We start from the raw sequence: 25,526 nt of genomic DNA, 5'->3' as shown, positions 1-25,526 counted from the left end.
CGCGCACACACACACAAACGCAACCGAACGAACATGAATATAATATAGACGAACACAAATACACATACAGGCAAAGGCAGGCGGCTACGGTAGCCACTTTTACTTTCCGCAAATCATACACAAAAAAAAAATAATAAATAACACGGGAATTTGCAAATCGTAGTAACTTGCAACTGCAACAGAAATCTGTATCACACGCCGTTTGATAAATGAATTTTATGTGTGTGTGTGAGTGCGTGTTATAGGCTAGCAAATGCAATCGGTTTTAGTTTGCATTGCGATTAAACAGTTAACAGCAAACAACGTGCGTTGCGCACATTAATTTTGCATATTGCTTCTGCTTTCCTTAATTCACTTTTGCTTTCGCCTCTTTCGCCTTTGCCTTTGCCACTCGCCCAACAACTGTCAGGCGCTAGTGCTGGGTTCGTCCATTAGGTGACTGCTAGATGAACTGAACGGTACAAATGAACTGACTCCTCGGGGCCCGTTCATTATCGAACTGAATGGTAAGCGGCTCGTAACCAAATGGCAACGCTGTGGCACACGCCGAACATGCGAACCAATTACCAAATAAAATGATATATATTTTTTCTTATTATGCAACTATTTATTAAGATCACATTTGATTTATTTAAAATTTATCTGTGAACAAAAAATTGTTAAATACGTTGTGAAACAATTCAAGAAAGGCATGTTCGATAGCTTATCAGCACCAATGAACTAGTAATCGATTGGAATCAGCTGGCTTTTGTTGACGATTTTTGACAAATAAAACTGCTATATGTATTTCGATTTTTTAAATGTCATTTAACAGTTTAAACATTGACAACAACAAAAACTATAGCAAACTTGATTGAAGTACACAATTCCGCGTGCTAATAATTATTTTGTATTTAAGCCGGTAGCTTGTTATTGCTTGCGTTTTTTGATAATCTTAGAAGTATAACCTCAAACATTTAAATATATTTATATTACCAAGCCCTGAAAACTTCGAATGAATTAAATATGAAAACTTAAAAACTTTTTAGGATATAGAAACAATACTAATCCAAATACCAATTTTGAGGTTAACAATTTGTATTTCTATCAATTATCGCTAAAAAATAAAGAACCGTTAATGAAATTTCATGTGCAAATAGTAAATGATGAAAGGGGGAGAAATAGAGATGTAAGGGACGGCACAGGGGCACATTCATATCATACATTGGCGTCTCTGAATGGGCGGGGCTGCCGTGATGAGTCGGGACTGTGTATGAGAGGCAACAAAAATCATAAGTTCATATCAAATGCAAGAACTGTCAAAAATGATTAATTGTAAGTATTATTATTTTATGTAATTTTTTATTCATATTTGCAGACAAACGTTGAGCTGCCTCTTTGTTGGTTTTAGGTTTGTGCCAACATATGTTTCAATAGTAAAAACAAAGAAAGCTGCTTAAAAAGTAAACAGAAATAAAAACGACGCAAACAAAATAGGCCACACTCTAACGGTAAAACTTATGTTGGGCCAGTATGCCAAAGCGCACAAATCGGAATTAATGAAAATTTATCGATAACAAAATGCTTGTGTTTAAAAAAAAACATTTCTTTTCAATTTTCTCAATTTGTTTATATATGTTATATGCATGTAATGTATTTGTGTAAATATATATGCATATATATATATGTATATATATATATATATATATATATAAATATATATATATATATAGTGTGTGTGTGTATGTGTAAATGTTTTAGTTGTTGCGTACAAACTAAAACTAATCAAACTTAAAGCAAGTGTTAAAAAAGTTATGAAAAACTTTTCGCCTAAAATATGTATATGTATATATCTACATATTCTATACATACATATATATATATATATATGTATATATATACATATACATATATATACATATATATACATATATATACATATATATACACATATATATATATATATATACATATATATATACACATATATATATATAGTCTGTAGCTTAGATCATTAGTTTAGACAATTTCAGCTAAATACAACAATCGAAATACAATTAAAAAAAAACAGCATCAATTATTATTTATAATAATAAAAAAAATTCAATGACGTACAAATCAATCATAAACAAAAAAAAAAAAAAAAGATTTAAAATAAAAATTAAAAGTTGAACGCGGTATTACAATAGAAAATGTTATTTTTTCCTTTTGTTTAATTAATTAAAATAAACATTAAATGTGATTTTGTTTTTTATGCTTAAGCCTAAATCCTACACATATAAATATATATATATATATATATATATATATATATATATATATATATATATATATATATATATATATATATATATATATATATATGTATATATATATATAAATATATGCATATATAATTTTAAATTTTTATTTTTTTTTTTATTTTTCTGGTTTTCTATTAGCAGGCTTTACGAACTGAACTCAATTTTTTTTTGTTTTTGCTTACGTGGCTAATACAGTTATTAGGCTAAAGACTAAATCGACTAATAACTAATTATATAAACTATGCGCTACAATTTGTTTTTAATTCTTTGCTGTTTACTATATATATATATATCTGTATTCTTTAACTTTACACGTAATGTTACTAAAGTTAAAGTTTTTTATGCTTAAATATTAAATGTTGTTGTTGTTTATGCTTAAGAACTATATAAATACAGCCCTATACAAACCCTAACAAAAAAAAAAACAAATTAATTACACACAAATATATATATATATGTGTGTAATATGTAATATATAGAGTAATGTAAACCCCACGACACAGAAAACTTTCTCACGACAACTTCGCTATATACAAATGTGTGTGTGTTGCATGTGTGTGCAGTTGTTGTTGCACTTTTACTGTGGAAATTGACGTACCATATATATATCTATATATATATCATATATATATATATATATAGATTATTTCTGGTTTCGCCAGGCGCGCTGCTGCGAATGCATTATAATCGTAGGATTTTAGCATAGATCTTCTAGCCACTATATATGTTTGTATATATAGCTTAATCTAACACCTAACACTGATGTTCCGTTAACGGCTGCTTTAGCTTTTGTGTTGTTGTTTGTTGTTTGTTGTTGACATCACAGACAAGTTGTATGTTGTTGCAAGTTGTTGTTTTTGTTGTTGCTGCTGCTGCTGCTGCCGCAGCTGGTGTTGCACGCTCAGTTCCAGAGCAGCCAACGTTAACTCTTTGTTACCTCAAGCTGTTGCTGATTGCGCTCCCACCACTCCTGAATGCTGTTGACCATTTGGTGGCGCCGGAAGCGCATCGATTCGCTGATGCACATATCTATAAAGTCGGATTTCATCTCCTGGTCGCCCTTCATCATATTCAAATGCTCCAACAGCTGGCTATAGTCCCGACCGGGTCGTCGTATATCACGAAAGACTTGCAAACGCAAATCGATATTATGTTTGCGTGCTGCTTCGCGCTGATCTTCGCTCAGGATGCATTCCGGTGAATTGAGGATGTCGCCGTTGTCGTTGTTGCAGTTGCTGCTGCCATTGCTGCTGCTATTGTTGTTGCTGTTGGTGGTGCTGCTGCTGACTGTGTTGTTGTTGTTGTTATTGCTGCTTGCATGCGTCGGCGATGCTTTGGGTTCCAGCTTGGGGCTACTATTGTTGTAAGCTCGACTATGATTTGTGTTGTTGTTGCTGTTGCTGTTGTTAGTGCTGCTGCTGCTGCTGCTGTTGTTATTGCCGCCGCTACTATTGGTGTTGATAGTGTTGTTATTGTTGGTCAAGCCGCTACCCCAGCTGCCCCAGCTGGGAGTTGTTATGCTGCTGCTGCTGCCACTGCCGCTACCGCCGGTTGTGCGCTTCAAGGCATCAAAACAATTCCACGATATGGGATCCATATCAATGCGATAGCCGTTTACCAGGTAATTATTGCTACTGCTACTGTTGCCGTTGTTGCTGTTGTTGCTGCTGGTGCTGGTGTTGTTGTTGCTGCTGTTGATTGTGCTGCTGCTGTTGCCATTGTGGCAGGTTTGCAATATGCGCGAGATCTCGGAGGCATCATTGATATCATTATGACTAAAGTATGTTGTTGCTGTTGTCGTTGATGTTGTTGTTGTTGCGTTGCTGCTGGTAGTTACTGCTGCTGCTGCAGCTGCCGCAGCTGTTGTCGTTGCGGCTGCTGCTGCTGGTGCTGCAGATGCAGCTAGTGCTGCTGTTGCCACTGGCACTGGCGGTGGCGACAACATTGCCGCGTGCTGACTGGGATAACCATTGGGCACTAGCAACAGTGGCGGCATGGCTGCCACGCCCCCGCCAACTTTATGCATTGCCGTTGCACCCTCCAGCATATGCAACGAATTGTCCATGGGCGTGTGCGTGGCGCCCGCATTGCTACTATATGCCGCATGCTGCATGGTTAAACCATTGAGTGGCAAATAGAAAACGCCGCTGCTGCTGTTACAGGCACTGTGATGATGGCTGCTGCTGCTGCCGCTGCTGTTGCTGCCATTGTTGATGTTGCTGCTGCTGCTGCCGCTGCTGTGATTCATGCTGCTGCTGCTGCTTAGCTCAGGCGCACCATTGCTGGCAGCAACAATTGCTGATATGCTATTGCTGCTGCTGCTGCTGCTGTTGCTGCTGCTGCTGCTGGCCGTTGGCGGCATCGCATCTGGCACAGCTGCTGCCGCTATGTTGCTGTTAGGGCAAACAATCACGCTGCTGCTGCTGCTGCTGCTAGTGCTTGTAATCACACTGCTGTTGCTGATGCTGCTGCTGTTAACATTGCTGTTGCTGCCGCTGCTGCTGCTGCTGGTGCTGGGGTTATTGTCCGCTTCATTGGCGCGCTCTTCATCGCTGATGCCGTTGATAAAGTTGTGCACGTAGCCATTGAGTGGCGTCTCCTGGTCGCTAACTTCCTCCTCACTGAAATCAAAGCTCATGCGTTCCGGCGTATGCGGGCCAAGCGACATGCCGGAATCGCTGCTGGCGCTGGCAATGCTGATGCTGTTGCTGCTGCTGCTGCTGATGCTGCTGCTGCTGTTGCTGTTGCTACTGTTATTGCCGATGCCGATGCTACTGTTGGACGCCTCGGAGGCATAACTGCTGTTGCTGTCCTCATCGAGCTGCAGCTCCGACACGCTGCTGCTAGCCGAGCCGCCAGCTGTCGAGCTGGGACTGGAACTGGCGCTGCGCAACGAGTCCACGGACATGCGGCGAAATTCATAGGCACGCGGCAATGGACCCGCTTTGCGCTTGCGTCCACGTGATGTACTCTCTAGCTTCTTAGAGATGGGGCCCATGGGGCCGCCCAATCCATTGCCGCCGCCGCCGCCCAGCATCAAGCCGGACATGCCGCCGCCGCCAACTGGACCCATGCCACCAGAGCTGCCGCCGCTGCCGCCGGCTGAGGGCGAGTTGCCGCCGTTGCCGCCATTCGAATTGTTGTTGGCCTTCATGGGTGCCACATCGCTGAGATCGGCCTCATCCACCATGACCATATGCTTGTCCTTTTTGTACGGATTGCCGAACATGTGCTGGCGCACATTCGTCGGCTCAATTTCCCGCAGCGGGTTATCCTTGTTCTTGAGATACTCCTGATAGTTGCCCATTTCGGCAATGGGCAAACAATGGCCCGAATCCTTGGCCACCAGGCTGGCGGGTCGCATAAACGTTTCGCGCATGCGCGCTATCTCATCCACCAGATCTCGCCTGGGTATATCGAATGGATTGCGATACGTCTTTGCGGACGATTGATGCGTCAGCTGCGGCACCACAATCGTATAGTTCTCCACGGGCTCAATCTCCGAGTGGAGCTTGGCAAACGTATCACGCAACAGCGGATGGCGCACCAAGTCTCGACGCAGTGCCGCACCCGTACACAGCTTGGCCGTTTCCACTTGGCGATAGGGTGGCTTTGGTTGCTTTAACTGTTTGTACACCTTTAAACAAAGATTCTCCTGATCCTGCTTGGCTGTGTTTTTGATGTGCTTCAATTGGTTCGCTATCGTCGGCGACAAGTAGTTGTCCACATTCTCCGGCAACAGGAACTGCAGTAACTGATACGGCACATTGATGTTGACCAAAGCTTTACGTAGAAACGGGCAGTAATAGGGCGGTATAGACCGGACATAGGCATTAAATTTATACATGAGATCATTTGGCGGACTCATGTTGTACTTGTGTATGAGGTCATGCAGCAGTGGCAGCAATGCCGGATAGTTGTACGCCAGCACGTACAGATGCACTTGGCTGAAATTTGGCGACGCCTTCAAGTAGCCAAACGGTAGCTCAAACCCGTGCATGCCATTGGTGACGATCACCTGCCAGCATTTGTTCATCTCCCGCTTATTGAGTATCTGCAGCGTCAGCGGGCATCCTTCGATTTCATATTTATCCACAGGAAAACTGCGCACCAGCTGCGGCTCATCGACGGCGGGCGTAAGTATTTTCAACTTGGGATGTGCATCACGTGGCGGCAAGGTGATTGCCTTTGAGTCGGGCCAATAGGGCTCCGGCAACGGCCAATAGCCAATGGGAAAAGTCTTTTGCGTAATGTGCTTCTGCACATAGATCATCTTTTTGATCGGCTGAAAGACTATATCCGGGGTTGGCTCATTTGTGGTGGATGTCGTTACTGAAGAGCTGTTGCTGTTGGAGCCGCCACTGTTGCTGTTGTTGTTATTGCTGCTGCTACTGCTGTTGCTGTTGCCGCTGCTGCTGTTGTTGTTGCCGCTGCTGGTGCTGCTGTTGCCGCTGCTGCTGCTATTGCTATTGCTGCCGCTCGACTCCTTGGGCAGCATTGGCTCGAACTGCAATACAACACCCGGCTGCACCTTCTGCACCAGGCTCTCAATGCACTGATTGAGCACGTAATGGCTGCGCACACGATATGACCGACCGCCAGTTACCTCGCACATTCGCTCAATGGGTGAATCATCGTGTGGCACCTTGCCATCGACACGCTCATCAATTTTGTTGCCCGGCATGCGGAGGACGAGCGAGAACAGACGCTGATCCCAGCGGAATGGCTCTTTAGTGAATTTGGTGCCTGGTATTTGATTGCTGAGCGGCAATATGATTTCCTGATGGACACCATTGCGATACGAATAGCGTCCGCCATCAGTGATCACGATAATAACCGATGGCTCCAAATAGAAAGGACAACGGCCCTGGCCATAGGTATCGATGCCCGATTGCATCCGATTCAAATTGAGCAAATCGAAGGCATTGCGCAGTGATTCACCCATTGAGGTGAGACCGTGACTTTGTAGATTTTTCAGCTCGTTCATGAATGTGGCATGATTCTCCTTCCAGCCGGCTTTCACATTTGCCGGCGGTTCCTCGAATGTGAGCAGCATATAACGATCACCTAGACAATCCTGAGTGCGTTGACGATATTTGAGGAACGTCTCGACGGCACCTTTGGCTATGTCCAAATATGTCTTTTGCACACCATTCACATACGCCTTCTGGCACATGGACGACGAGGTGTCCACCAGGAAGAGTATGATTGTCATGGCTGCCCACTGCCAGTACCCACGTCTACACCCACTACTATGCCGTTGCGCCCAACACTCTTTGGCCAACCTAAAATAAAATGAAAATATATTAGAAGTAATCTAAAAAAAATAAAACAAACAAAAAATAAATAAATTTAAGAAACCGCAATCACACAAAACGCATACATACATACACACATATAAACCCACACACACAAACACGCAAACGCGGGGTGATTAGCAAACGCATTAAATGTAAACTTCATTTACCGTTTTTTTTGCGCTTTAGTAAGTTAATTTGAGCGCAATTGAGCTTCAGTTTGTGAGTGAGTAAGTGAGCGAGCAAGAGAGCCTATGTATATGTCTGTGTAATTGAGAGTAGTTGTAGTTGCGGGTGTGTTGTCTAGAGTCCTCTTCTTTTTTCTTCTTTTTCTTCTTCTTCTTTAAATAGTGACTGTTGAATATAAGTCTTCTCCAACACTTGTTGTTGTTGTTGTTTTAGTGTTTGCTGCAGCAGTTGGTTTTTTGGTGTGTGTATGAGTGTGTATTTGTTGTTGTTGCTGTAGTTTTTGATTTTTTTCTTGTACAGCTCTCTTGAAAATATTGCTGCCGCTCCCTCTCTCAGTGGTTGCTAGCAGCGTGCTTCTTCCTCCTGTTGTCCTGGACTTAAGCGATTTGCTCTTTTTCTTCGTTTCACTGTTCCGCTTTTATAATACATGTTGCGTGAAACAGCTGACATTTGGATTTGAAAATGACCAAACTCTGCAACGAAACGCAAGACAAAAAACAGAAGAAAATGTTAAGAAAGAGAAAGGAATACAAATATCAGTCAATTACACTTCGTATGTTGCGCATACGCACTGTGGAATGACAATAAACAATTGATACACAATTCGTTTATAGCTTAGTTTTGTAATCCACACACACAGGCACAAACACACAAGAGAGAGAGACACGCATATGTATATACATACATATGTATACATCTATCACCTTCGCAATCACTGATAATGCTTAAGTAAACGGAACTGAAGCGCATACACACACTCTCGCAAACAAAAAAAACGCACAATTTGGACAACAAATGTGCTAATTTTGCCTTAAGAGCTTCTGGCTGCGATTTCAAAGCTCGATCGCTTGTTCTCTTTTCTTATCTTCTCTCTCTCTCTTTAGCTGCCGCCTTACATGAGCATCCCCACTTCACTGGGTTCTAGGAACAAACAAAAAAAAAAAAATAAATAAAAAAAAAGGTTTGTCACAAATTTATATGACAACGGAAAATCGACTCCGATGCGCCTTTGCCACAGCCAGTTATTTCGGCTGCTCTATAAAAGTCATTCATTTAGTCTATCTAAACTTGGCTAGTATGCGATCGCGGTTGGGGCTGCGTTCTCTGTTGGCATTAGAGATGAGCGTTAGTGTCAGAGCATTGATTAATTCTTCGTGAGTTCCACGATCAGTGATAAGTGTGTGTTTATGTATTTACATATACATACTTATATATATATATATATATGTATATATATATATATATATATATATATATATATATATATATATATGTATATATATATATATATATACTGATATACATTTAAATTTATATATATACATATTTATAGAAATAATATTTATTTAATTTTTAATTTTTTGTTAAGTATGTGTGTACCTATGAATGCTCATATTTCTGATGCTTTCAAAATTTACACCCATATCAGAAATTATATTGTATTATCAAGGCCTTCTTTTCAAAAATGCACAATGAATTTTCAAGCTTTTATATATGAATATATGAAGCATATCAGTCATAATCACAAACGCAAAGATATATATAATTCAGATCGTGTCACAAACACGTGTGCAAATATTTTTTTCACTATCGCCTTTAACGATCGTCTCACGTCACGGTCACGCACGCATCTCTAATTGGCAGCAACAACTGGCCAAAGGCAGACGAAAAATATTCGGATATTATCTAAAACGTTTCGCACTCGTTAGAAGAAAAAAGTTAGAGCAATACAAAATTACCTCCTCTTTGCTTTTTATAAGATTTCAGAACAGGTCAGCGAACAATGTATTTCAAAGGAATGTAAAATGACGCGCGGCTAAAAAATATATTTTCTTATCGACGAGCCTGCATTTGACGTTGTCATCGCTGCCGCCGCCTTCTGGCGACTAATTGACTGAGTTTCGAGTACAAAGCACTCAATTTCTATTTGAATAGGAGCACTCATTCACACACACACACACACAAACACATGCAAGCGTATTACATGCGTGTACTACATTCACGCTCAGTGGCGCAGCGCAGAGTTGCCAGACATCAAACAGAATACACAATGGACTATGTAAGCAGATGTTTGCAAGTAACCAAAAACGAGCACGTGGATATAATTATCAAATGGGTCACACCGAATTACTTATTGCATTATTAATTTCTAACGCAAGCTTACTCCGAATTTTCAAATAAACGATAACATTAGCATTTACTGCTGGTGGCAACGCTGTAAACGCAGCAAGGTAACACAACAATGATGGTGGGGAGGGGTGTTGGACGTACTCCTGCAATTTTTCTTCTTTTTGAATGGCACAACGCATCCCAGCATGCCGCTTCGATTTAATGTCTTTTAACTTTATTACGAATTGATTGAATTGAAGAGCATCAATAACATCATATGAGCAATGACCTTGCTACAAAGGATCACTAATGAAGTGTAATTTTAAGTGCCCATGAGCGCAGCGGAGGGAAGCGGTTCGCTCATCATTGGACAATCAACATGATTAGACTGACCTTAATTTTAAATGTAACATGAGCACGGACGAAAACTAATTTGCATGTGGCAGTGGGACTAACTAATGCATTTATCGTCTATCGATCGACGATTCATGCAGTGCAACGTTGCACCCGATTATGTAGAGAGCGCGCCAAGCATTCAAGTATTATCGTGTCTATGATTTCAAGCTGATTGTGGGTGTAGTTGCTTTGTGCGGCGTTAATAGCACTTGAAGAACAATAATTATGGTTGTGTTCGCAACGTCACAAGCGCACAGCAACACACAATCTTTCTCTTAAACAGTCACACAAGACACACACACACACGTGCAGCAGCATCATCATCTTCATCTTGGTGAGAGTCGAGTGGTACAACATAAGCACTAAAACATAAGTTGAGCTATTTACTACTACTACTTTAACTGGTCGGGTTAACTCAACACGGCAACTGCAACCCGAAAGAGCGGGGCACAGCCGATTAATTATGAGTTGCTGGCAATAACCTAAACAAATACTCATATTATTGTTTTTTTTTTTCTATCGGGAATATTCAGTTACTGTTGTTATATCTTCGCTTAAACGAACGGTGTTGGAGGGGAGTAGCGCGTAGTGTTGTTTAGAGCAAATTTTTTTTTTCAGTTATATTTTACTTTGTGCCAACAAAAATTTATCACCGCCTTCGCCGCGCGCGCTTAAACCGACGACCATAGCCACGCACTCATACACAGTTAAGAAAGGCGCATACATATACACGAATAATATGTATGTGTGCAGCTGTATTAAGGTGCATAGCCCGTAGCACACAAACAACTTTTACACGCACGCTCTCACGCTCACTGCTCTTCTCTTTTGGCGCTCGCTCATCCAAGCAGTTGCCCCCGCTAACCCACCGCGCGAACCAGCCCAACATCCAACCAACCAACCAATCCACTCGCCAACTGACTGACTGACTGTCGACTGTGATGACGACGACGATGGCGCAAACGACCGACCGACAGTCGAGCCGACGAAACGACACGACCACGATACGACGACCAGTGGTGGCATGTATGTATGTATGTAGCAATTTGTATGTTTACTTGTAGTATCTCAGCAGGCGGGTAAGTTTATTTCACACACACACACTGAGGCCGTCACTCTCGTTGCGTTCCGAGTTGTCGCCTCTGCCGTTTCTATTGCTATTGCATCTGCTTCTTCTACTTTGGCGCCGCTGGCCAACCAACCTCTCAGTTCAAAAGTAAAAAACTAACTGAGCCGCTGCGATTGTTGTTATTTTTCGTATATATCGATAAGTCGATAAATAGACAGGGCTGTTGCTTATCACAATGGCACAGAGTTGGTTTGAGTTCTTATTATTTTCGTTTTGTACGTTTCGCTAAAAAGCGCAGTCAACGAGTAAGTAGTATTTTTAACGGAAATATATATTTTTGAAATAAAAATTAATTGAACAATAAACCAATAAATTACGTTATTAAAGGTACATTTACTTGTTTTTGTAACACATTCACCGCAGGCGACAATCCAGAAAAATGTAATCGACAATGAAACAGGGTCGTTTGTAATGCACAGCACATGTGAAATTTTTATGTTGGCGCGCGAACTCGACGCAAAGTAAACAGTAAACACCGGGAATAAAGAATTGTGTGTTTTAGACATATTTAAGTGCAATGCCAGAGAATATTATTGCCGGCATACCGGTGCATTTCCCCTTCGAGCCATATGAGGTGCAGCGCGCCTATATGGAAAAGGTGATTATGTGCCTGCGCGATGGCACCAACGGCGTATTGGAATCACCGACCGGCACAGGTAAAACGTTAAGTTTGCTGTGTTCTTCGCTCGCTTGGATACGCACACGTCAATCCGAGCACCAGCTCAACATGCAAAAGGTGCAGATGGAACAGCAACAGAGGCAGACAACAGGAGGATCTGCAACTGGAGCTATGTCTGATTTAGCTTTGGCCATGGGTAAAGCAAATAACTGGGGTGTGCCCAAGGTGATTTATGCATCGCGCACCCACTCCCAGCTTAACCAGGCGATGCGGGAACTAAAGCGTACCGCCTATGCCAGTATGCGATCCGTAGTACTTGGTTCACGAGACCAGCTCTGCATACATCCGGATGTGATGAAGGAGCAGGGTAATTCGAATAAGGTTAACATGTGCAGGCTGAAGGTGCACGCAAAGACGTGCTCGTTTCAGCTGCGCGTTGAGTCCAAAAAGGATCATCCCGATTTTCGTGGACCCAGCATCATGGACATTGAAGATCTGATCAAGGTTGGGCAGCGTTTGAAGATGTGCCCATATTATGCCTCCAAGGAGCTGGTTAGCAGTGCAGACATCACATTCATGCCCTACAATTACTTGCTGGACCCAAAAGCGCGCAAAGCCAACAAAATCGAGCTAAGCAACACAATTGTCATACTGGATGAGGCACATAACATTGAGAAGATCTGTGAGGAGTCCGCCTCTGTGCAGATACGCTCTTCCGACGTGGCCATGGCCATTGAGGATGTAACTCACATAATGAAAATCTTCTCCAGCGCCGATTCCCAAGATTCAGGCGGTCCCGAAGAGCCCAAAGACTTCACATTGGACGATCTAACGCTGCTCAAGGAGATGCTGCTGGAGCTGGAGAAGTCCATCGATGGCGTTGTCGTCGAGAACCAAGTCGAAGGCACCACTTTTCCAGCTGCCCATATCTACGAGCTGCTCGGCAAGGCAAATGTAAGGTACACTAGCATCTGAAAAGCTAATCCTTATGCCCAATTCAAATTGCAGTTTACCTATGGCAACTGCGCCACAATCGTTGCCCTGTTGGACAAGCTGGTGCAATACCTCATGGTCGCCTCGCAACACTCGATGCTGCGCAAGGGGGGCAGCTTTATGGTGCTCAGCGATCTGCTTAACGTTGTGTTTGCCAACAAGGAGGATGTCATGGCCAAAGTGCATCGAAGCTTCAAGGTCCATGTGCAGATTGAGGACAATAAACAGTCAAAGCCCGCGGGCAACAGCAACATCAAACAAACCGGCTGGCTAGGCAAAGGCAACAATGCAGCCACCACGGTCTCGAAGACAGCAAAGATTATAAATTTCTGGTGTTTCAATCCTGGTTTTGGTATGGAACAGTTGCTTAATACTCAAGTACGCAGCGTCATCCTCACCAGCGGCACATTGGCGCCGCTGAAGCCGCTTATTGCCGAGCTAGCCATACCTGTGGCCCAGCATCTGGAGAATCCGCACATTGTTGATAAGTCGCAGGTCTATGTGAAGATCATTGGCACTGGTCCAGATCGGGAGCAGCTCATATCCAACTATAAGAATCGGTTAGTACGCGAAACTAAGTAGTGCTTCAGAGGAGTTGGAGATAAGATCAAGAGACATAGATAAAAAGCTCGTTCTAAATTGTCAACTGGTTCAAGCTGGGGAGAAATTAAGAGCGAGAAAAACGTAGATCAAAATATTTTAAAATCACTGAGTTAAGAGCTTCATAAGGCTAATGATGCTGTGATGCTAATGGATAAAGTAATAGACTAATGAAATTTCATGAGAGGCTTAATCAAATAGCTAATTGATTAATTCCCAAAGCTGATCGGTCTGTGACATAGCTATCCTAATGAAAAAACCTGACATGTTAACGAAAATAACCAATAGGTAATAAAAAAGTAAAGAGATCAATGATAACAATTCAGAAGTTAATGGTAACCCTAATAGCTAATAGGTTTATGTTTATATCTATCTATATCTTTGTAGAGCTGTTTGAACTAAGGCTTCCTCTAATTCTAATTCTTATCTAAATTGTAATGGAAATATCTCCTGCCCATTCTTTACCGTCAGTAGGCGCTAAGAGAATTGCAATCCTGATTAGAGGCTTGTCTAAAGAGAATATATATCTTTGAACACGTTCCCAACGTTAGATATAAGCTTTAAGATAAGATAAGCAATAGCTATAGAAGCCGCACAAGCTATATATACTATACGCTATATATATCTATTTTTACCACCATTATATTTGAAGTCATTAACAAATATTGTCATCCACTTATTCTTAGCGACAATCCAAAGTACATCAGCTCGCTGGGTCAGACGATTTTGAATGTTTCTCGAATTGTGCCGGATGGCTTGTTGGTATTCTTCCCGTCATATCCAATGTTAAATCAGTGCGTGGACGCTTGGCAGGCGAGCGGCTTGTGGGCGGATTTGTCGAGTCGTAAGCCCATATTTTTGGAGCCACGCGGCAAGGATCAATTTACCAGCACCATGGAGGAGTTCTATCAAGCGATACGCGACTCGAAGGGCGCCTGCTTTATGGCCGTGTGTCGCGGTAAGGTATCCGAGGGCTTGGACTTTGCCGACCGCAATGGACGTGCTGTGATCATAACCGGCTTGCCCTTCCCGCCCTTAAAGGATCCCAAAGTGATATTGAAGCGTCGCTATCTGGAAACGAATCGCACCAAAGAGAACCAGCTGCTCAGCGGCCAGGAATGGTATAATCTAGATGCGACACGCGCTGTTAATCAGGCGATTGGACGTGTCATTCGGCATCGTCACGACTACGGTGCAATTCTACTGTGTGATGCACGCTTCCAGGATGCATCGCAGGTGCAGCAGCTCTCCAAATGGATCCGTGGCCATTTGGGTGCACGTCCCCAATCCTCGCCATTTGGTCCCATTGTGCGCGAACTGCGGCAATTCTTCAAGCATGCTGAGCAAACGGTTAGCGCCATAATAGATCTTTAAGCCAGGCTTTATATATAATAATAAATGTAATTTTGATGCCAACAGATGGTGCAGCCTGAGGAGCGCGTCGTTGAGCCGCTGCTGGAGAACGTGTGCAAGGAGGAGCAGCCAACGCTGGCGCCCAGCTTCAACGGCAATAGCCAAATCAAGCGTGAGCCTGGCTCTGGAGGCAACAAATTTCAGCTGGCCAGCGAACTAGCAGCGTAAGTCCGGAGTAAAAAATTCTGCCGAGGTATCTTAATTGCTGTTGTTGCTTGCAGCAAAGCGGAAATGGCCAACTCCATTAAGAGCTGGACGCCAGCGGATTATGTCAACGCAGCTGGATGCACCACTCAGAAACAAACAGCGCCCAATGCCATGGACTTTATGAGTCGACTGAATGGCAATGTGACGGTAGATTACACTATAAAACCATATTATTTATTGGGCCTTAAATCGACTTTGCTTGACCTACACAGAGTATCGACTTCAATAGCACCGATCTAGTGAAGATACACAAACGCGAGCGTAGCTCACCCACAGCCAACGAAACGTTGACGAGTGGTAAAAAACGCTACAAACTCATCAGCAATGATATGATCAAGATGGAACCAGGCACCAGCACCAGTCACATCAACAGCAGTAGTAATAGCAGCAGCAGTAGCAGTAACTGTTGCTCTACAAAACCAGCTGAGTCCCCGCTTAAGGAAGCGCCTGAATCACGAGCAGATTTTCTGCGTGAGGTTTGTCTCTGCACAATTTAAAGCTTTTGAGAGATTCAACTCACATCTTTTCTCTTTATAGGTGCGGAGCGTCGTGGACAGCGATAAGTTTCGCAGCTTCGGCAAGGCGCTGCTGGCATACAAAACAGGCGGTGATGATTGTTTCGAGGTGCTGATGGTGCTGCTCTTGGACGTGCTGGGTACACCGAAGCTGCGATATCTGTTGCTTGGCATGCGGCGCTATCTGAAGAACGAGCACAAGGAGGAGTTCGATGTACGCCTGGCTAGCCTGCAGACCAGCTAGTCTTAGCTATTTTATCTCTCTATTGACTGTCTTAGATTTATTTATATAAATTTAGCATAAGAATGCATCTGATAAATGGCATATAGGAGTCCACGACTCACAATTAAGCTACAATTTTTGCTACAAAAGATATATTATAAATAAGAGCAAACAAAGAAATATATATATATATATAAATATAACATAGAAGAATGAAGCGGATCAAATTTAGCTTACACCAAATGATATTTATACATCAATTTTTGTTTTTCTCTCATTCTTATTTATATATAAATGTATAGCTAAAATTGTAGCTATATTAGGCAACAAGTCTCCCATAGAACTGATTGTTCCTATGAAAGTTATGTAATCTAATGCGGCGATTCTAATTTATTCTTATTGTGTAATAAAAAATTTCAACCAGTAGATACGTCCCTCTTCGAGGGCTCAAGTACTTCAAAAATGTTGCGTAACTTTAAAAACATAACAAAAAAAAATTAAAATAATTACATTATGGAGTTTCCAAGAAACTAAGTCTGTAAAAGCCTTTTTAAAATATGTGAAAAAATTGTTTTTAAGAAATAAAAATAGGGAAAAAAATAAAACTGAAATTAAGAAAAAAAAATTATAAATAAATAAAAAAAATAAGTACTTTAAAAAATAAAGAAAAATCAGCCTACGAGGACTTAAAATTATGACCATTTCAAAATTCTTGAATTGAATTGAACTATTTCCATTAATTTTCTTTTGCATATAGAATCAAACACTTAGCTGACTTATCATACTTTCTTTAAGTTTTATTAAAAAAAAAAAAAATAAAAACACTTAAACTAATTGCTTAAAATACATATCAAATTAAATGGATTTATTTATATAATTACTTGCAATTGTAAGTATTTTTCGTTTTTCTTTGTTTTTTTTTTTTTGTTTTCTTTTCAATTCGAATTTGTTTATGCACTTTTGTTTTGTTTTGCTGTGCTTGTTACATCTTTACACTTAATTGTTAGATTTTAATTCGATTTAAGTTACAGTTGTTTGTTGTTACTTAACGTTACGTTACGTTATGTGACGTGACGATGCGTGCGACAATACGTTACGTCTCCGCTCGCCTGGTACTGCCCTATGAACTCTGCTGCAGGATGATGTATTGATGTATGTATATATGTATAAATTTATTGAAGTTTTTTTGTTTGCTTAAAAGCTGTTTATATATTGCTTTAATTCTTGTTATTTTTTTTGGTTTTGTTTAAGTGACGGAACATGCGCTAGGCGCAGGCGTCCAGCTGACAGCCGCAATGGGCACAAAAGCTGCGGCGTCCGTCACGTCATGCGCGAGGAGCCGACTAAACCGAACCAGCAGCCTCAGCCGATGCGCGCCGCCGCCGCCAGATGGCGTCTGTGTGTGCGGGGGTGCCATCACTTGTGCAATTAATTAACTTGGTTATCGGATTGCTTTTCTCTATTATTTATCGGTTATCGGCTAACGTAATTTGCATATTGTTTATGTATTGCATGCTTGCGTGTATATTTGTATGTCTATGTATGTGCTGAAGGATATGTGATGCATTTTGTTCAAAACTTGTTTTTTTAACTATTGCTAGTGTTGACTTGGGGTTAAGGGGCAGGGGGAGGGCGTGAAGCCACGCCAGAACGATCGAAAACGCCACTGAGTAGCCAACCATATCGGTATTTTTTTCTTTCTCTCTCTCACTGACTCACTCTTTCGTTTTCTTTCTTCTCTCTTTATCTCTCTCACGCACGCCGCGTCTAACTAATTTCTATTTAGTGGGTATGAAGCGCGCCTTGACTGCCTGACCCATGGGCAGATGAAGGTGCTGCTGCTGCTGTTGTTGTTGCTGTTGCTGCTGTTGCTGTTGCTGCTGTTGTTGTTGTTGCATATGTTGATTGATTTGCTGGTGTATGGAAAGGCCGCTAGCACTGCTGATGATGTGTTGGCTATGCAACGGCTCATTGATCTCTATTTTAATAGCCGTGGCTGCCAGTGAGGTCTTATTCTTGTTTTTGGGCGGTCTGCCACCTGCAAAAAGTTTAAAATATAATTGGATTATGTACTAAACATATATATTCATACAAATATTTGCATATTAAATATTTGGACAAGCACGCGAAGAGAAAATCAATATTAACTGATGCTTTTAGAGCGTATGCATGGCCTTTCTTAATCATTTACAACTATTTACAGGGTATTTAAATGCTTGATTTGCTACGCTAATTGCACTTACGCTGTCCCGTCGTATGCTGCAGTGATAGAGGTTGCCCGATCATCGCCAGCGGCTGTTGGGGCGACTGCAAAGTGATCGTCTTCTTGGAGCGTTTCGGGGGCGGCAGCTCGTGATGCGAGTGATTGGTGAGCAAATGTTTTGATAGATGCTGTCGCACCGCGAAGGATTCGGCACAATTTGCCACCGGGCAGTTTAGATAGCGACCCTCCACATGGCGTTGCACATGCTTCTTGAGCAACGATTCCTGATTAAAGCTGCTGGGGCATATATCGCATTTAAATTTGAACTCGTCATGCATCTTGAGATGTTGATCCAGATGCGATTGCTGCAGAAATTTTTCATCGCATTTACTGCACTCATACGGAAAGGCCAGACCGTGCGTCTTCATGTGCGTATGCAGCTGCGATTGCAGCTTGAAGTTCTTCTCTGGACACCGCGGACAATAGTAGCCAGTGACGCCGGCATGCGCCTGCAGATGTTGATTTAATGAGGTGACCTGCGTGAATTTCTTGCTGCACACATTGCAGCAATACTGTTGCACTTTGTGATGCGACTTCATGTGATTGTTCAGATTGGTCACCTGCAAAAGTAAACACTGTTAAATACTGACACGATAAGTGCGAAGAGCTACTTACCTGAGCAAAGCTGCGTCCACATTCGGGCTCATTGCATACAAAAGGTCGTTCACCGGTGTGGAGGCGTCGATGATTATTAAGGTTTGTGATTTGAGTGAAGGTCTTGCCGCAGTCCACGCATTGATACGGCCGATCATTTGTGTGTATGCGTTCGTGATTGCGCAAATTGGCGGCTTGCGTGAAGCCTACAGGAAGAGAGCGGGAGAGAAAGAAACAGAAAGAGAGAGAGATAGATAAAAATATTATCGCTTTTCTTGCTGTTCTTCAGTATATACAGTAATATGTAGAAAGCGCTCGCTCGTCAAAGGTTCCGATTGCTGTTTGCTCAGCATATTAAACAGTGTGATAGAATTTATTTAGTCTAAAAACATTTAAACGTTCTTATTGGCAAACATTTTTATTTAAAAATTTTAAACTTTAAAATGTACACTTTATGATTACTGTATACACATATGTAATATTTATTTAAATATATTTGTTACAATATTTTCTTAATCGATTAATAATTTCTCATGATTTGATTTCTTTATTGACTGGACACCGGATGTTTTGATTTAAATAAAGCTTTGCGCACAGCTTTAATTGGTATTGCTTTTGTACTTACCTTTGTGGCAGTAGTTGCACACAAACTTGCGCTCAGCCGAATGATTGCGTATGTGCGTCATGAGCGAGGATTTACGCGAGAAGGTTTTGTTGCACAGCGGGCAAGAGCCCTCCTCGTTGAATATCAGATCCACCTGCGTTAAATGAGAGCCAGGCGAGAGCGGAAACGAGACGGTTAGAGTTGCATTTTGTTTTGAGAGCTTTGAAGCTTTGCTAATTGCAAGTGTCACACTCACGCACACGCACAGTGACACACGCACACACAAACAGAACTAACTTACGCTCAACAAGCTGGCGGTCAAAATGGTTGCAAATTAAATTCTATGCGCAAATTTCTTGCGACTTGTGAAGTATTTGTTTATTGCAAATGTATTAATTTTTTCTAAATTGTGTATTGCTTTTTTTTTGCGTGCCACGCACACCCACACAAAAGCGTCAACTGAAAATGAATTTTTTTCGCTTTACACAGCGCACAAAAACGTCGTGCAGTCGACGTCGGCGTCGCAGTTGCTTCTGACGTTGCTGTCGTTGTTGTTTCTGCTGCTGCTGCCGTCGTGAAAAGCAAAGCAAGAAAAAGGCAAGCAAACAGCGCAGATATTAATGAAAATAAAAAAGAAAAAGAAAAAAACAAAACAAAATAAAAATAAAGGCAACACAAAAAAAAGAAGAAAATGGGCAAAAAGAGTCAATGAAGGCGAAGTGCGCATACCCTGCATTCACATGTGTAGTTCTTGAAACCAACAAAAATGTCGTGATCAACACTTTAGAAAACGATTTAACAGAAACTTCAATGACACATATCTATAATTTTTTACTTATAAAAATAAAACAAAGCCAAGCTCATATCAATGTTTATACAATTTGTTTACAGTACTATGTCGTGTATTCACTTGTTATACCCGAATACTCATACAGAAAATATGTAGGGCATTCTCTGTTGATGTTGTTGTTGCTGCTGTTGCCAATATTCTCATTGCAGCGGTGTGAAAAAGAAAGGCAAAGGCACAAGCAAAGCATAAAGAAGCAAGCAAGCAAAAGAAGAAGGAAACGAACTATGAATGTACATATGTACATATATACATACATATGTATATATTTAAAAACATACATGGATGTGTATAGTTATACATATACATGTATTCCCTGACAGTGTTATCTACAGTGTAGGGGAATAAAAAACCAACAAGACGGCAATGGACAAGTGCAACTCCAGGAACATTGCGGTTATTTTGCGTGTGTGTATGTGCGTGTCTGTGCCGTTATTCAACACTGTTTCCGCTGTAAAATTCTATTAGCTCACGTTCTCTGTTTTATTCACTCTCACTCATCCGCTTACACTTACATCTTCAGAATCGTCCTGCGATTGTAGATTCTCGGAAGAACTTGATGATTGCAATTGTTGTTGTTGTTGCTGTTGTTGCTGCTGCTGCTGCTGCTGTTGTTGCTGCTGTTGTTGCTGCAACTGCAGCACAGCAGCTACAGCGCTGCCGTTTGTCAGCTGTGCCGCCACCGCGTCGCTATCACTGGCCACTGTTGATGCGGCAGCGGCAGCGGCTACCGCAGCGGCCGCTACAGAAGCTGCAGCACCGTCTTGAACGCGCACCGCTTGATGGAAGTTCGAATTGTTTGTCAACTGTTCTGAGCAGCGTACGCACGTGGGTATGCTATAGCCGGGCACTTGGAATAACTGTAATTAGAGCAAAGAGAGAGAAAATGAGATAGAAAAGAGATCATTACAAATGAGACTCCAATTGGCGTGTACGTTTGGAAACAAAAAAAAGAAAGTCTGTTGGTAACAAAATCTAAAAAAAATATGATACATAAAGCTTGTTTTTTTTTTGAGACAGACTCCACGGCTCCCCCTCCATCGTCATCTCCTAATAATAACAACCAAGGAGCTTCTCGCACCCAAATGTATACACACACATATATATATATATATATATATATATATATGTATATATATATATATATATAATACTCCAGTATATATGTATTTATATCAATGTATTACATACACACACACACGTGCGCCCCGAAATGCCAGCACCAAACAATAATAACAACGACAACATACATGCATACATACATACATACACTGACGACAGCGTTGGTTTGTTGTTTTCATTTCATGTTTTTTTTCCCCACTACAGCGTTGTTATTCTTTCGTTTTTGTTTTGTTTTGCTGCGAGCGTACAGTGGCGTCGTTGCACGGGGTATCACCAATGTGACGTCAGAAAGCTACGCACACAGCAACAATTGCTGCCGCCGATCTTCAATTTGTTTGTTTATGTGTATTTGTATGTGTGCACAAATGCACGTTGCCTTGTACAGCACCTTGAAGCTAGGCTTTGGTCGTGATGAGTTCGGACTTCTGCGCCTGAACGATGAACTTGTACCCCTTGCAGCGCACGCCGCTGGCATCTTAGCGGAATTTTTGTCATTTTGTTTTATTTCATATTATTTCGTTTTGTGCTCTTGTTGAAAAGGAGTCGAAATGAAAAGCAACGAAATGTAAAAATATTTTTTTTTCGATATACATATATACGTATGTATATATAATTTTTTTATATTTATTTTATTTTATTTTGTTTTCAAGTTGGCGGCTTGAGCAACTTTGGCTGAGTTGGCTAAAAATAAACGACCGCAATAGTTGGGGGCAGGAAGGGCAGGGAGGCAACAAAGCAACGCACACATACGGTGTATATACATGCATAGATACATATACATAAGTATGTGTGCGTGTGCGCGAGCCAAACTTTTGCCTTTAGGGTCGCACCGTGTTCTGCGCGCGCTTTTCAACCCCCACCCAATTACCGACGACGGTGCAGCAGAAGCAGCACTAGCATTAACAGCAACAAAAAGAAACAGCAGCGGCAGCAGCAGTGCAAAATCCGCGCACAAATTCAATTTTTATCGTTTTCCCCCCCCTACTGCACAAAACAAAAAGAGACAAAAAATCAATAGAAATAACAAAATACAACACATAAAAAGTGCGTTGCTTGTTGCGCCCGCCAACTAAATATACACATACATATTATTGTATGAGTATAAGTGAATATATTAGTTATGCTTTGAACTGTTTCTTGCACTTACCGTTGCTGTCTGAAAACACAGCCTACAAATGGTGTCCATGGCTCTGCTCCAGTTTGGCGGCAGGGGCAGGACAACGTGCTTGCTGCGTCTTGCGGTATTGTTATTGTTTCTGCTGCTGCTGCTGCTGATGCGGCGTCTGCTGCTGTTGTTTTTGTTTGGCGATGCGCATGTAGCGGCAAGGGGAGTAGAATCGGCTAACTTTACCGGTTAGCATTTACACATATCCGAAAAGCTTTAATTGCCTTGTGTTCTTTTTTTAACCAATGCAATAACAACACAATGTAACGCACATACGCTTAGAAACACACACACGTTAACGCACGCACACAGAAACAGCGATCTGCGTTTGTTTAGTTCTTGTTCTTGCTGTTGTTTATGTTTGCCACTTGCACTCGCTTGCGATGTTTTTGTTGCTTAATTTCTATGTAGTTTTTTTCTTCTTTTTATTTTGGCGTAGGGTTAAAATTGCACTATAGTTTTTTTCTTTTTTTTTCATTTACCATTCACACGACGAAGGTTTTTCGTCCGTCTTCGTCGGTCGCGAGCGAACGAGCGTTTTTGGGGCCCCCGATGTTATTGTTTAGTTGTGTGTGTACGCTTATATGTGTTGGAAAAAAAAATTAAGCCAACCAACACTATAGCGATACTGCTCTTACACATACAGCATTACACTATTGACCAACAAGATGCCGTCTCTGTTCACAGAACGAATAAAAAGACATTTATAGTTAACCAACACTGGGGCTCAGTGTTGCAGAATTAGAGCGCGTCATTTGAATTTGAAATATGCTCAATGTAATACAACGAACATAAATATGAACAATGGTTAAAAAACATACAATACAGTGTTTAAAAAAAAATAACGACACAGCGCTTTAAATACAATAAACGAATGACCAAAAAAACAAATTGAATACTAAAAATGCAAGGGGAAATATAAAACGCGCACGGTTATCAATCCATATTGCAATTTCTTGCGGTGTAAGCGTTGTCCAGCCAGTAGAAGCAATCTGTTCCTCATGACTAAAGTCCTCCCCCAATAAATTATTATTGCTGCTAAAATCGGGGAGCTCCATGCTGACTGCATTAGAAACCGAAGCAGTTGCCGTCGAAGCAGCGGCACCCAAAGCACTTTCCACAAAATTCACATCGAGCTTCCGATTATTGGTGTTGCTGTTCAGCATACCGAGGCTGCCTTTGCGCTTTGCATCTTTTTGCTGACTCATGACTTGGCCCTCTGTTATGGTTGTGATAGGCAAATTCACAGTCAAATAGTTGTTGAACGGTTGGTTGCTGCCCAGCGAACTGCTGTCCATCTGTCGTAGAATGCCCGAAAAGGAACGTGAGCGAGCGTGGCTGCGCCGACGCAGCAAATGCGGTGACAGCGTCGACTTAAGAATGTGACGACTATTGAGCTTCCTGATGGGTACATTGTGTTTGCGTCGCCAAATGCTATTAACGAATGCAAACTCCACCATGCTTCCAAATATGAAAATCGTGCAACCCAGAAACCAAACCTCCGACACTTTAATATAGCTGACCTTGGGTAGGGTTTTGCCTGAGTTCATGGGCAAATGTTTTAGCTATGGAACTGTTATATGCAATATGAAATTATGTTACCTTGTGCTGAGGCTAGTGTTATGAATGTTAACATGGTACTAGTGCCCAGGGTGATGCGAGGGGGCGCCTGATCCGCTTGCAACCAAAAGGATACCCATGATATGGCCACAATTAGCATCGATGGCAAAAAATAGTCCATCAAATAGAAGCCCACCACGCGCGTTAAATGAACTGTGAAGCTTAGCGAACTATAATTACCGGCAAAGGCACCATGGCGCAAATCGCTTAGGTCCGCGTTGATCACAGTTTCATTAGACCAGGAGCGCTGCAGTAGAAATTCGGTTAAATGCAATGCGGGGTCGTATGTGATGGGTCGCTTTTGTTCCCAATGCAACACCAACTCAGATGTGTTGTACATCCAGCTCTCCAGGATTGTGGAGCAGTACTGTTCATCAAACGGGAATTTCTTAAGATTTAGCCAACAGTAGAGTGTGGCCTTAATGCGCGATGAGACAATGACAGTTCCATCCGGTGATATGGATGTTAATATATCCTTCTCAGTGGTGCCTACAAATGTACAGAAATACATCATGATGTGAGTGATTAGAGGAGATTCAATGACTTGCCTAATATGCTAGAGTCACGCTCGTTGGCCAGAAATATGTGTGGCAGCCAGATGGAATCGCGCAATTGCTTCTCACCCAAAATCGGCTGCAAGCGTTTGGGTGCCACGTGGCGAAAATTTAGACGGGGGTCCAGGTACCGCATTTGCAGTAGTGCAAATATTTTGAACTGCAAATCGTGTGCTTCCAAATTCTGAACAAAATAGATGTAGGCACGCATATACACATCAACAGGCAGACGTGTCCCATCCTCTGTGTAGGTAACGGGACGTTCTAGCCGATCATAACGGCATCCATGTGTGAGGCGATCCAGCAACTGCGTCTGTGATAAGGTGTCACCATTTGTCAGCGTTGGGCAATTGTCGTCAATGGCGCTTTGACCCAGACGCATACAATTAAACAATATTGAAATAATAAGTGACAGATACATGGCCCAGAACCCGTTTAATACAAAAATGTCGAACAAAATGAGTATGCAAAAATCTGGTAGCTCAATAACGGTTACCACTAGTGGTGCGAATAGCTCTTTGACTTAATGAAAATTCCGCCAAACATATCGATAGTTGAGCAACGTTGTCTTGTCAATGTTTATAGCAGCAGCTATTGTTCAAAATCATAACTATATGTACATTCTCATTAGATGGCGCTAACCGTGAGCACACACACGTTAGATGGCGCCAGATATGAACACATCGTTAGATGGCGCCAGTCATGAGCACAGCAATAGATGGCGCTAACTTGATTAAAATTGGTTAACGCGCAATGAATTTTTAACGGGTTTTCAAATAAAATTG

The 25,526-nt window shown here is 41.8% G+C and overlaps 4 protein-coding genes across 7 annotated transcripts; 1 reads left to right on the top strand and 3 right to left on the bottom strand.

The window, feature by feature from the left end:
• Positions 1-3,097: 3,097 nt before the first annotated feature.
• LOC111605603 (integrator complex subunit 6) lies at positions 3,098-7,831 on the bottom strand. Its single transcript, XM_030224015.1, has 5 exons — positions 7,750-7,831; positions 6,762-7,567; positions 6,645-6,721; positions 4,576-6,591; positions 3,098-4,128 (listed from the first exon to the last, which is right to left on the bottom strand). The coding sequence occupies exons 2-5, from the start codon at positions 7,495-7,497 to the stop codon at positions 3,205-3,207; spliced, it is 3,753 nt and encodes a 1,250-aa protein (XP_030079875.1). The 5' UTR covers positions 7,498-7,567; positions 7,750-7,831; the 3' UTR covers positions 3,098-3,204.
• Positions 7,832-9,904: 2,073 nt separating this feature from the next.
• Positions 9,905-16,168, top strand: LOC111605617 (regulator of telomere elongation helicase 1 homolog). 2 transcript variants are annotated; one of them, XM_030223980.1, is made up of 8 exons: positions 9,905-11,647; positions 11,766-12,975; positions 13,030-13,574; positions 14,301-14,964; positions 15,034-15,191; positions 15,249-15,381; positions 15,447-15,710; positions 15,772-16,168. In XM_030223980.1, exons 2-8 carry the CDS (start codon positions 11,920-11,922, stop codon positions 15,991-15,993), a joined length of 3,042 nt encoding a protein of 1,013 aa, XP_030079840.1. In that variant the 5' UTR covers positions 9,905-11,647; positions 11,766-11,919; the 3' UTR covers positions 15,994-16,168. The 2 variants fall into 2 exon arrangements, with proteins under 2 accessions (XP_030079840.1, XP_030079839.1); XM_030223979.1 differs by having other exon boundaries at positions 11,730-12,975.
• Positions 16,169-17,445: 1,277 nt separating this feature from the next.
• Positions 17,446-22,784, bottom strand: LOC111605599 (zinc finger protein 239). Of its 2 annotated transcripts, XM_023324211.1 has the most exons (6): positions 22,550-22,784; positions 20,796-21,140; positions 19,455-19,587; positions 18,851-19,035; positions 18,216-18,795; positions 17,446-18,010 (listed from the first exon to the last, which is right to left on the bottom strand). In XM_023324211.1, exons 1-6 carry the CDS (start codon positions 22,586-22,588, stop codon positions 17,751-17,753), a joined length of 1,542 nt encoding a protein of 513 aa, XP_023179979.1. In that variant the 5' UTR covers positions 22,589-22,784; the 3' UTR covers positions 17,446-17,750. The 2 variants fall into 2 exon arrangements, with proteins under 2 accessions (XP_023179979.1, XP_023179980.1); XM_023324212.2 differs by lacking the exons at positions 20,796-21,140; positions 22,550-22,784 and adding an exon at positions 19,735-19,846.
• Positions 22,785-22,862: 78 nt separating this feature from the next.
• LOC111605598 (glycine receptor subunit alpha-4) lies at positions 22,863-25,252 on the bottom strand. Of its 2 annotated transcripts, XM_023324210.1 has the most exons (4): positions 24,736-25,252; positions 24,170-24,676; positions 23,499-24,107; positions 22,863-23,244 (listed from the first exon to the last, which is right to left on the bottom strand). In XM_023324210.1, exons 1-4 carry the CDS (start codon positions 25,160-25,162, stop codon positions 23,216-23,218), a joined length of 1,572 nt encoding a protein of 523 aa, XP_023179978.1. In that variant the 5' UTR covers positions 25,163-25,252; the 3' UTR covers positions 22,863-23,215. The 2 variants fall into 2 exon arrangements, with proteins under 2 accessions (XP_023179978.1, XP_023179977.1); XM_023324209.1 differs by lacking the exon at positions 22,863-23,244 and having other exon boundaries at positions 23,271-24,107.
• Between the last annotated feature and the right edge of the window lie 274 nt (positions 25,253-25,526).

The sequence above is a fragment of the Drosophila hydei genome, unplaced genomic scaffold (assembly GCF_003285905.1).
Source record: "Drosophila hydei strain 15085-1641.00,03,60 unplaced genomic scaffold, DhydRS2 tig00000333-arrow-arrow-pilon, whole genome shotgun sequence".
Taxonomy (NCBI): domain Eukaryota; kingdom Metazoa; phylum Arthropoda; class Insecta; order Diptera; family Drosophilidae; genus Drosophila; species Drosophila hydei.
The sequence above is the reverse complement of the archived record's forward strand: the minus strand, read 5'-3'. Positions and strand labels throughout refer to the sequence as shown.